General features: G+C 37.7%; 1 protein-coding gene across 1 annotated transcript; it reads left to right on the forward strand.

Moving 5' to 3' along the window:
* The first annotated feature begins 1,470 nt into the window (after positions 1 to 1,470).
* LOC102076014 (up-regulator of cell proliferation-like) lies at positions 1,471 to 9,895 on the forward strand. Its single transcript, XM_019356883.2, has 4 exons — positions 1,471 to 1,609; positions 3,254 to 3,365; positions 3,480 to 3,707; positions 4,141 to 9,895. Exons 2-4 carry the CDS (start codon positions 3,353 to 3,355, stop codon positions 8,835 to 8,837), a joined length of 4,938 nt encoding a protein of 1,645 aa, XP_019212428.1. The 5' UTR covers positions 1,471 to 1,609; positions 3,254 to 3,352; the 3' UTR covers positions 8,838 to 9,895.
* The last annotated feature ends 2,797 nt before the right edge of the window (positions 9,896 to 12,692 follow it).

The raw sequence follows: 12,692 nt of genomic DNA on the forward strand, positions 1-12,692 counted from the left end.
GCGGTGCTTTAGCTAGCAAAGCGGCGTGGCTGATGTGCAGTGAAGCCACCTTAATGACAACGTGTACAACCATTGGAGATGTGAGCAGGACAGACGGAACAACTGACGGGAAAAGTGTGGACTTTATACCAGTTTTTAAATTGTGTTGATAGGCCACGTAAAACCAGAGTCATGATAAAAATATATGCAATGTTTGGTTTATTCCTGAATACTAAAACAGTAAAAATGGCGTTTTATAAGGAAAACGCTCGAAAGTACTCTCCGCCTGTGAGCAAAGACAAAACCAAAAAAAACCCACCCTTTCCTATTGGTTGAAAAATGTACCATCAAAAAGCACCAATCAAAAAATGATATGGCAACATGGCATTTAGTTGTTTAGGAAGGGGGAAGTTTTAGGAGTGACTACAGTGTTTTGAGATGTGAGAGATTTGCGACATTTAGCGCAAATCTTGTGTAGTTAGTGTGTAGTGTAGTCAATAGTTTTGTTGTGTGTGTCAGAACAATGAGGCGACATCATCTCCTGTTGTCAGGCCTGCAGGTATCAGGCTGTTGTTCTCCTTTATCTCATAATGGACAGAAATTATTTTTTGGAGTGGCACAAATAATTTGTGTGGCATCAAATTTGATGCAGAACAGCTGATTGTTCTGTAAATAGTTTGAAATGTTTGTTTAAAAAACACCTTGGCTGCATTTTTAGGTAAACAGCTGCAAGAAACTTTGTTGTTTGCATAACTCAGTTACTTTTTAAAAAAAGTAACTATATAATTAATTGCCCAACATTGGTCATTATATACTGTATTTTGCAGACAGAGAGTTACAGGACTCTCTCCCAGACCACAGACTCATAATACAAGTCAGCTTTATAAAAAAGAAAGAAAGAAAGTTGTGTTTTCAAAATTGGAGTTCAAGTTATTTTTACTTCCAATAGTGTTAACATACTACACAGGTCATGAACAAGATTTTTTTAAATTTTCATTGTAAGTGGGCTAAAGCAGTTAATTAAAAGTAACATGTAAATGCCGTAATTTGATTATTTTAATAAACCATGTAACTTGGATGGATTCGAATCGTCTAATGTTGCTCACAGTGGTCCAAGGGATCACTCAGGGAGTTTGTGTGTTCACTCAGACACATGAAAAATTAGAGGGAACATTGGGTGCAAGCAACTCTTTTGCCAATGCCCATGACGCCACCCCCACCATGATGCTACGGCCCATGTCGCCCATATCAAAAACTGCCACTAACCACCACCACTTTTTTGGGGTTTTTTTGCACAGTCGAGGAGCGTATCAGGTCACATTTCACTGCCTGTTATACCTGTATAACCATGCACGTGACAAATAAAGAATCTTGAATCTTGAATCTAACTACACTGCCTTACAAAATGAAAGTAAGTGAGGCACCTCACCCCTTTACGAGAAATCACAGGATCTTGAGTAAAAATGAAAGTGTTCATTTAACAGTATAAAAGTGGTGGTCAGAATACTGGCTGCACTACACTGTCTGAGGAATTCAAAGGAAGCGACTTGTCTACAGAAACAGGAAAACAATCGTACTGCCAATAGTGCAGAAGCAGACTGAGTTAGACCGACAAATCTCTTCCATTTCGGTAGGTTGTTTAATACTTTTATTTATTTATTTTTCATAGGGATGTTTCTGTTATGTGGATGATAAGGAAGACCAGATGTTAACTAGTGAATTCACCAAGCTGCTTTTCTCAGTGATTATCAATGCAATAGTCTAGTCTGCAATAAGCAAAAGATTTCTCAAGAAAGGCTTTCATTCTTTGTAGACTTACAGTCTGATTATTGGGTTAAGAAGAAGTATGCTTCAGCACACATTAGTCTAACACACTGTGCTGACTAAATTGCATTATGTGCATTTTGGGGTTGGTATAGAACAATAACAGGGTACAAGTCAGATGAAATTGGATAGAAAACTATCCAAATTGGACAGGATGCATATACTTAATACAAGAATAATAAGATAAGGAGAAGAGAGTTTTACTTGAAAGAACTATTTAACAAACACTTTAAAGAGCGGAGCAGAGCTGTCATGTGCAGGCCTACTTTAAATTAAAATGCATGTGAAATGATCCACAAGTGTAAACCAAGCTTTACAAATGTGTACAATGATTTCTATGTCACCTTTGAAGACTCACACATGCATGCTTCAATTCCCACACAATTACTAAGGAACACATGTAAAAGCATTTCACGAATGCATACATCCAAACCTGAATAAATACTGATCATTTATGCACAATTTATTAAGTTCAGCTTCACGAATCTGATCATTTTGACTTTCAAAAACCTGTCTGTATGTACAAATGTCTAAAATAACACATAACATGTCTCTCGCTCACCCACAAAAGCTTAAAAACCGCATAACAACAGTTTTTAAAAAGTAGGTTTTGACAATTTTGCAAATTACTATAAAAGCTGTATAAGAAACCACATGAACTTGAGTAAAATTGAAAGTGTTCAACTAACAGTTTGTACCACACCTAAGGTCCACTGCACTGCTTTACAGAATGAAAGGAAAGGAGGCACTATACACCTTTACAAGAAATCACATGATAATGAGTGAAAAAGAATGTGTTCATCTAACAGTGTAAGAGGAGTGGTCAGAATCCCTGCTGCACTACACTGCCTGAGGAATTGAAAGGAAGTGACTTATCCACAGTAATAGTACAACAATTTTACTGCCAATAGTGCAGAAGCAGAAAAACGTTATGTTTTATTTAGCTACTGGTTGAGCCACATTCTGACAGCTCAGCTCAGCTTTTCAATCAAGTGTGCAGAACATATGGCCACAGATCCGATGATATAATGACAAAATCGATCATCAACCTGTGACCTAGTTTGTCCTAGTGCAAGTGCACTTATGGACAATGTTACTTGACCTGAAGTCTAATAATAGAACATCACTTGGGTGCAGGCAGGCTGTTAACCCCACGCTTTTAAATTCATACTGTATTAAAGGACAAAAATAGTTAAAAACCACAATTCAAAACCCTTATTAACACAAAACAATTGTTTTGTGAACCACATGTTTTAGGGCACAGGGCTGGAAACGAGTATGAAAATCATGCTCAGGGTTTTACTCATTTGCTTTCTATTGCTTATGTTATTGAAAGTACTCAAATTGTTTGTGAGATAAGGGGAGAAACGGAGATATTGTTCTCTTGAGATGTGTTTGCAATAATGTATTTTGATGTTTTTTTCTCTTTTTATTATCATTTGTAAAAAAGGAAAACAATGATGAAGATTTAGTTGTTGAGCTATACTGTGAGGAAGTAAAGGATCCTCCATCAGCACCATGTTCTATCTGAAGGAATGACTTTCAGCAGATGCTTACAGGAGGTAAAGTCAAGCTTTATGCTTTTTATTGCCACAGCAGAAGGACATGATATGATGTGAGCTCTGTAAATACAACCATTATTAATATTATCAATACTACTATCATTATCCCCACAGCGTCTTGTTGTCATGTGAAGACAACAGTTTTTAATATCAGCAGTGAGTCAGTGTCTCAGCATTTGGACCCTCCTGGTGGTGAAAGTGAGAACTACACAGTGATTACATGCAGAGAGGAAAAAACTAAGCAAGAGTTGACAGACATGAAGAGCTCAGAGCCAGACAACCTGAAACCAGAGGAACAGAAGTCCAGCCAGACTCCTGAAGACATAAAGGATGAAACCAAAGGTCAGTCTGTTGTTACCCCTACACACACACACACACACACACACACACACACACACACACACACACACACACACAAGTAAGTCAAAGTTAACCCCAATTTGAAAAAAGTTGGCTCACTGATTAAAATGAAAATAAAAACAGAATGCAATGTTTTTGAATATCATAAATCCATATTTTATCCTCAATAGAGCATAGAAAACATCAAATTGTGAAAAGGTGAAAGGTACAGTTAATGAATATTTTGATAAACTGTTGCAGAATAATCACTAGACACAGTATAACCTATAAAGGTTAGCACAGAGGGCACAATAGATCAGATCAACACGTAATTTAAGTTCTTGTGTGAACAAGGCCATTAATTTTAGATCTGTGTCTTGCAGTATTAAAGAGACAATAGTTACTTTGGAAATAATACATATCTTTCTATCCACAGTGAAACACCTGGAGAGCTTATTGGAAGAAATGGGCTTAAAGCAGTACTACAGAAAGAAGCTATCACTCAGCAGCATACTTGAAATTGATGAGAGGACCATCACTGATGAACCTGCCAAGTGTAAATCAGACCTTCCATGGTATTTTCTAAAGAAAATTATGATGTTTAATGTAACTGCTAGGAATGTGAAATGCACATCAGTGCCTGAATCAAACAGTGATGGTAAATCAGTGAGTAAAAAGTTCAGTCTTAAAAGTCTGGTCAGCAGTCCAAACACAGAGGACACGGTGAACCCGCTCGACATAATCACTGCTCTCTTTCTGTGTTCTGATGGTTTTCTACATCAGGAAATGGCACTAAAAATGTCCATGTGTCAGTTCTCTGTCCCTCTGCTGCTTCCCAATTGTGACACAGGACAGTGCACACTCATGCTGTGGGCCATGAGAGACATTGTTAAAAAGTACAGACCTCAGTCTCTTTCACAGTCAAAGGGCTTCATTGAAGAAAGAATCGTTCTCTCTGAACTTCCAATGGTCTCTTTTGTCAGACTGGGTGAGTGCTCCTTGTCCAAGTCAGAGATTCTCAATAAACTTCTGAGCAATTCTCAGCAGTACCACGACACCTTTGTCCACCACAACATGGAGTGTGGTGACAGTCCAAGAAGAATTTCCAATGGACTGACTGAAATTACTTGGTATCTTCCTGGTGGAAACACAAACATTGATATTTTCAGTCAGCCAGTGGCTGTAGCTAACCTCCGTGGAGACATTGCTTCATTTGAAACACAATACTCCTTTTTGTGTCAGACATCTGCAGCAGTTTTTGTTTTCTTTGACCATTTGGATTCTGAGTCTGAGTCTGTGATCAGTCTACTTAAAAGCCCAAACCACAAAGCACAGATCTTCTTGGTGGGAAACTATGAGAGCAAGTGCTTCAATTTAGATGTTTTGGAAAAAGTGGTGCTGAAGTTGGGCTTGACTGAAAATATCATTATTAAGACAAAGCAGAAAAATGATGCAAACTTTGTAAAAGATTTGAGGGAAACAGTCAGAAATGTGGTTGAGAAAGCAGAGCTGAAGATGAAAATAGAGGAGATGGTGGACGTTGCTCATCAACTGAGAATCCTGGTTGATGAAGATGCTCCTGAGTGCCAGACTGCAAAGAAAAATGCAAAAACCATCACTGCAAAAATTCAAGACATCCATAAATATAAACAAAATGAGCTTCCCAGACAAGGACAAATTTGGGAAACACTGACCTCGTTACAGAAGGAAGACTTTCGACTTCAAAATGTTGGGTCTAAAAATGTAGAAAATTACAGAAGTGATCTTCAGAAACAGAAAGAGGAACTGCGGACAAAGCAGAACTCTTTTGAGATATCAGTAGCTATGACAAACTTCATCACAGGGATATCAAGCCCAGGAACAGAAAGGTTTTATTTCCTGAAATGGATGCGAATGAACCTCGATAATGTGTCTCATATGAAACTGTGTGAACTCAGGGAGAAATACAAAGAGAAATGCAAGAACTCCGAGAACAAAGAGGAGATCAAAGAAATTGACAGACAAATTTCCAGCAGCTCGCTGGGGACTGAACACTTCTTCCGTGAAATGGGTCAGATCTATGAAGCTTCACTGTCTCTTCCAAAAACAGACCCATATCTTCAACAATTGCAGGATCTGCCCAAACTGTGTGCAGAGTTGTTGCTTGATGGATTTCCTCTTGAGCTGGTAGATGGAGATGCATCCAACATCCCTCTCAGATGGGTGAGTGATGTTCTCTCTCAGCTCAGTGACCTGGTGTCTCCAAAGAAAAAAGGAAAGAAGAGAAAGATACGAGTAGTCACAGTTCTTGGAGTTCAGAGCACAGGAAAGTCCACTCTCCTTAACACCATGTTTGGAGTGCAGTTTGCAGTCAGCAGTGGTCGATGTACTCGAGGTGCCTTTATGTTGCTCATCAAAATCAATGAAGACATGAAAAATGTCCTAAACTGTGACTTCATGGTGATCATTGACACTGAGGGCTTAAAGTCACCAGAACTTGCACAACTGGACAACAGCTATGAGCACGACAATGAGCTTGCAACACTTGTTGTGGGGCTAAGTGACATCACCATAGTCAACATTGCAATGGAGAATTCAACAGAAATGAAGGACATCCTACAAATAGTTGTGCATGCTTTTCTCAGGATGAAGGAGGTGGGCAAAAAGCCTAAATGTGTGTTTGTTCACCAGAATGTGTCGGATGTTTCAGCCCATGACAAGAACTTACGAGACAGGAAACTGCTCCTGGATCAGTTGAATGAGATGACTCAGGCAGCAGCCAAAATGGAAAAGAAAGAGGGGAACAAGAGCTTCACTGACGTGATGGAGTACAGTCCAGACACTGGGAACTGGTACATTCCTGGACTGTGGAATGGAAACCCACCAATGGCACCAGTTAATGCAGGATACAGTGAGGCTGTATATGAGCTCAAGAAACACATCATCCAACTATTGGGAAACTGTGAGTCATCTGCTAATGATGTCATAGAGTTTAAAGAGTGGGTGAAAAGCCTGTGGAATGCAGTAAAGCATGAAAACTTCATCTTCAGCTTCAGAAACAGCCTCGTAGCTGATGCATACATGAAGCTCTGCACACAATTCAATGAATGGGAGTGGGAGTTCAGAAAAGAAATGTACACTTGGGTAAAAGATGCAGAAACTATAACTTCAAATTTTGGTACCATTGCAGCAAAATCTGAAACATTTGACATGAGAGAATTTCTTGGATTTTTGAAAAGTGAAGCCTCCACAGTGCTGTCTACATGGGAGACAAAGATTCTGGACAATCTGACACAGTATTTCGAGCAAACAGAGGGTCATGTGTCTCTAGTTGAAGGATATAAAGAGGAATTCTCAAACAGTGCAAAGATCCTTCGTCTTGAAATAGAAAATGGTGTAAAGTATCAGCTTGAAGCAGCAGCAGAAATCAGACAGGGAATGACAGAAATTAATAAAATCAAAGAAAGTCACAGAAAAGAGATTGAAAAAGCAGTGCATGCATTAATTGATAAATGTCGAAAGAAAAACATCCAAATGACAAACAGAGAGTTGGACAAAGAGTTCGAGAAGATGTGGAGTGAAACTTTAGAAAAACTGTCTTTCTCTGAACAAAAAATTGTAAATGTCACAGACAAAGTGTCCCACTGTCTGAGAGAAAATCTGAAACACAGGGGGAGCCGTGCACATCAATTGTTAATTGAAAATAGTCTGCAAGATTGTGGAAACGAGTCTTTCAAATATACAGCTGAAGGATGGTTAAGCAAATTTAAACACACAACAAACAAAGTTTTCACTGGTCAGGATCACATTAAAGATCTGGCTGACAGCATCATAGCTGCTTGCAAACACTTTGTGAATAAACAAGTGGAAAGAAAAATCAATTACCATGACAATTACATCCATGAGATCCTCCGTATGATTGATGAGAAGCTCAAAAACCATCGAGATGTTAAGATAAACATCGAGTTTGAAGTTTCTCTAAAACAGCACATCTGTGGATTTGCAGCCAGAAAGTTTCAGAAAATGCACGAAGATTTCATAGAAGAAAACGATCCGTACAGATGTCTGATTAAAAACAAGGAAAAGTTTTGTGATGACTTCAAAGATGTGTTTCATGAACGAGACCAGTGTCAGAAGAAGGCAGAAGAATTCACAAATCGATGTTTGAAGCCTGCTGTTGAAGACTTCATTAATCGCTCCCTGGGTCCTGATATTATTGATGAAATGAGGAAACTCGAGCAGTTCAGCACAAGAATGTTCTTCCAGTATTCAATTTTACTGGATTTGCTCTCCAAGGAGGATTTTCAAAGCTATGTGAGCTACATTCGCTCATATGAGAAGTATGTAAAAACATGGCTACTCAAACAAGTAAAGAAGCACTTCTCAAATGAGTCGACAGTTTTTGTGTTTGAGGAGCGACATCTGCGGTCATGTATTGACAGCATAAATTCTGCCATCAACGAGGCCAAAACCAGAAAGAGTGATGACTTCAAGGCTTTTGTTAAAGATATTTGCAAAGAACTTGGTGATAAACTGGTCATTTCTCAGGATGCTCTTGGTGCTTTCATGATACTGAACAACGCTGAGAAGGAACAGTTTGCTGACTGGCTCACAACATCTGTGAATGACATGACAGAAACTCTCAGAAACAAGTTTAAAGAATCTACCTTTGACAAGAGATTAGAACATCTCCGTGTGCAGCCACAGAATGAACTTTTCAAACAGCTGATTGGTTGTGGCAAACAGTGTCCATTCTGCGCAGCTCCCTGTGATGCAGGAGGAAAAGCCCATACTGAGCACTTTGTTTCACTGCATAGGCCACAGGGTCTGGGTGAATACAAGAAATTCTCAACAGGTATACTTCTCACTGACTTATGCTCTTCCAATGTGAAAAGTCACAAAAAATTTTGCTGCATTGAAACACAATATAAACCACACCCTTATAAGAATTACAAGGAAATTCTTAAAGACTGGAAAATTCAACCGGATGAGAGCCTGGAGGCATCAGACTACTGGAAATATGTAATGACAAAATACAACAGTAACTTTGCTCAAGAATATGAAGCACTACCTGCTGTCATTCCAGAAGTTTGGAAAAAAATCAACAAAGAACAGGCAGAAAAAAGTTTGAAAGCATCATTTAACATCAAGTAACTTTCCAATTCATGGTGCGCGGTTGACTGGAGCTTTACAGGAGAAAATATCACAATAAGTGTTTTTGTCTAACTGAAGAAAAATGTCCAAATTAAGATATTGTTACTATGCAGAAACATAACTACTGTGGTTTACAATAAATTTAAAAAACAACTCAAAATGCTGGCTGATCACTTTCATCAAGTTCATGAAAAATACTCTAATTCAGCGGTGCCCAACCCCTGGGCCACGGACCGGTACTGGTCCATGAGTCATTTAGTTCCAGGCCACAAGAGTTGAGGCTCGGGTGTGAAATGTATGGTTTTTCAGGGTTTTTTATCGGTTTTTATCATTGTTTTTTTTTCATTGTTTTTATCATTAACTCAGCTTCCCTGGGTCTTTTCCTGTCTGTCATGAATAAATCTTCTTTGTTTGGTACTGATATTGGTTTTATTTTGTTTCATTCTTCATCCGCGAAACCTTAAAGTTAGTGAAAAAATTGTTGGACATTCGCGGCAGTACAATAGACACTGAGAATATGCATGTAGTCACTGATTAGTTATTTTAACTTTTAAATAGATATAATATGTGACATGTAATTGATTCCTTTTGTTTTTTGTTAAACATTTGTTTTAAATGACTTAAAATTAAAAAAAATTCAGTATATATTTTTTATTTCTATGAGGATTATTGAGTCAAATATTTAAATGTTTAGTATTTTAAAAGATCATCTGATTACAAACTGTTTTTTATTTATTTGACTATGTGATTTTGTTTGATTTTGTTTAATAGAAATTATCATAAGCTTTTCTTTCACTGACATATCTGATCTTCCACCCAGTTTTTAAAGGACTTACAGGATTCATTTTCTTTCTGGTGAGATCCACAAGTTGAATTAATTATATTCAGTCACTCAGTTCTAATCCTAAATGACCTCAGTTATGTCTGTTTGTCACAGTTGTTGAGTCTTTGCCATTGTAAAGTGTTAAGTGACGTGACACAGGATCGCAGTGATGTGTGATTTTGATTTGTATCAGTTTTTATGTGTTAGAGTTAAATAAACTATATTCAGCCCCACATATATGACCATAATGCTTCAACCGTGTGTGTCCACATACATCTAGACTATTAAACACTGGTCACAGTTCAGGCCAGAACCTTCCCTCACAGGTCGACAAAAAACTGAATGATGCACACAGAAACATGATGATCCTATTCAACAGGTTTTCGGGAATTGTAATTAACCACAGTAGTGACAATAATGGATACAGGCTAATGATGGTGGTTGAGTTTAATGATGTTAAATATATTTTGATTTGTGTTTATAATAATAATAAAAATAATGGATTGGATTTATATAGCGCTTTTCAAGGCACCCAAAGCGCTTTACAATGCCATTATTCATTCACGCTCACATTCACACACTGGTGGAGGCAAGCTATGGTTGTAGCCACAGCTGCCCTGGGGCAGACTGACAGAGGCGAGGCTGCCATATCGCGCCATCGGCCCCTCTGGGCAACACCAGTAGGCGGTTTATGGTTATAACAAAAGAGCACAGATCAAACAACTTTACTCTTCCTTGAATAAGATGTTGGAGGAATGGAAAGTGACCTATAATACTCCAACACTGAGAAAGTCATAGTTGGAGGAGACTTTAATTTGGTCCCTGACGTCTATATGGATCGCCCTCCTCCAAGAAGAAATAGCCACTATTATGAGGAGATTGTAGCTGAATTTATTACTAAAGGAAATCTAATTGATTTTTGGAGAATGAGAAATCCCAATGTCAAACAATTCACATGGTACAATTGGGCTAATAATGGTCAATGTTCAAGGTTAGACTTTGGTTAATGTCTACTAACCTGATAAATAAGGTCCCTAAATGTGAAATATCAGCATCACCCCTGACTGACCACTGTGCTATTTCAATGTCTTTTCAACCAGGTGGGGTTAAGCATATCCCTAACTATTTATGGAAGTTTAATTTTGCAATGAAACAAAAAAACTTGTTAAACGAAATTAATCTACTGGAAATGTCACCCTTGAGTAAATGGGAATGGTTTAAAATTTAAAATCAAAGAGGTTGCCATAATAATAAGTAAAGGCATCTCAAAAGTTAAAAAAAAGAAACAACATGATATTATTAATCATATGAACAGATTACGTCAAAAAGAAGACCCATCTGTAGAAGAACAAATCAAACTAAATAATCTTCAAAATCAGTTGGATAGTTTATATCTGGAAAGAGCAAAAGGAGCATTTATACGCTCAAGAGCTCGTTGGCTTGAGGAAGGTGAAAAAATACTTCTTATTTCTTTGGCCTGGAAAATCAAAGACAAACAAAAAAGAAAATCAATAAACTACTTGTTAATAATCTTAGGAATGATAGCCAAGAACAAATAAATGAGGAAATAGAACATTTCTATAAGAAATTATATAAATCTAACTTTTCACTCGATGATTGTCAAACATTTTTTGAAATAATTAGGCCAAGTAGTACAATAATTGATGAGTCTTTTAGGCAACACTTAGAATAGATAGATAAACTTAGAATTGCAGAGCTAGATAAAGCAATTGGGCATATGTCAAAAGGAAAGTCACCAGAACTGGATGGGTTAACAGTGGAATTTTATATTCATTTTTGGAATGATATCAGGGTACTGCCTTGTAATGCCTTTTTGAATGTACTTCATCTGGTCATCTCTGTCGTCTACCATGAAAAGGGGTGTCATCACATTAATTCCAAAACCCAGTAAGGACAAACTATTGCTGGATAACTGGGGACCAATTACTTTATTATGCAATGAATACAAGTTGCTAGCTCATATTTACTCCAATAGATTGGATTTGGGGCTATCCAAAATAGTGGATGAGTGCCAGTCAGCCTTTGTGAAGGGTAGAAACATACATAACCACACTAGACTGATTCTTGGCCTGCTAGACTACAGAGAATTTATCACAACAGTGTTGTTTCTGGACTTCTTCAAGGCTTTTGACACAATCGAGCATTCCTTTTTGTTAAAAGCTTTAGAATTTTTGGGCTTTGGAAGTAAATTTTGCAACATGGTTGAAATGCTTACACTGACATCAGTAGCACGGTCTCCTTGAATCCAGGAGTCATTCCTGGATTCAAGGCGCAACGAGGAATCTGACAAGGATGCCATATTTCCCCAAAGCTTTTTATATTGGCAACTCAATTCTTAACACTATTAATCAAAAATTCTAACAACATACAAGGAATATCAATTTTTAACAAAGAGTTCAAAGTCAGTTTGCAGATGATACATCTATCTTTTTGAAAGATAAATCAATGGTAGATAAAACTTCAAGTACTATCTCAATCTTCTCTAAAGCTTCCGGTTTATCTCTTAATATCAAAAAATGTGAACTACTTCCGATTCATACAAACGTGTACTGTTGTACTGTTCCAAATTTTCATTTGTATTATTACCTGTGTTATCCTCTTTGAGAGTTTGTATTTTACATTGCTCAAATACAAAAAAGAAATCTAGGTAGCTAGTGACCAGCTGTTTGCCACACACAACCTTTTGCAGCTGGCAGGTGGTGGGCAGCCCTCTTCCAAAAAAGCAAAGAGAACATATTTAGAAAACAACAAGGGGAATAACTGAGTGTACACTTAGGGATCACTTTTGAATACATAAACTTATTCCTGGGGTTTTAATTAGTGCTGTTTTTCCAGAGCCATTCACATAGATCAGACAGCCCCCCCCCCCCCCCCCCCCCACACACACACACACAACATGTGTCTTTTGTTATTACTGTGTATTGTTGTAAACACTGACTGTATAAAATATGAATGTTCATTTTCTGTATTGGAAAACCGAAGCCAAAGTGTCTTAAACCTGCATTCTGTCT

The sequence above is a fragment of the Oreochromis niloticus genome, linkage group LG3 (assembly GCF_001858045.2).
Source record: "Oreochromis niloticus isolate F11D_XX linkage group LG3, O_niloticus_UMD_NMBU, whole genome shotgun sequence".
NCBI lineage: Eukaryota > Metazoa > Chordata > Actinopteri > Cichliformes > Cichlidae > Oreochromis > Oreochromis niloticus.

Excerpts from the sequence above, each read along its gene's own strand:
- LOC102076014 (XM_019356883.2), top strand. Across the intron at positions 3,708-4,140 it reads CATAAAGGATGAAACCAAAG|TGAAACACCTGGAGAGCTTA; the intron begins GTCAGTCTGTTG and ends TTCTATCCACAG.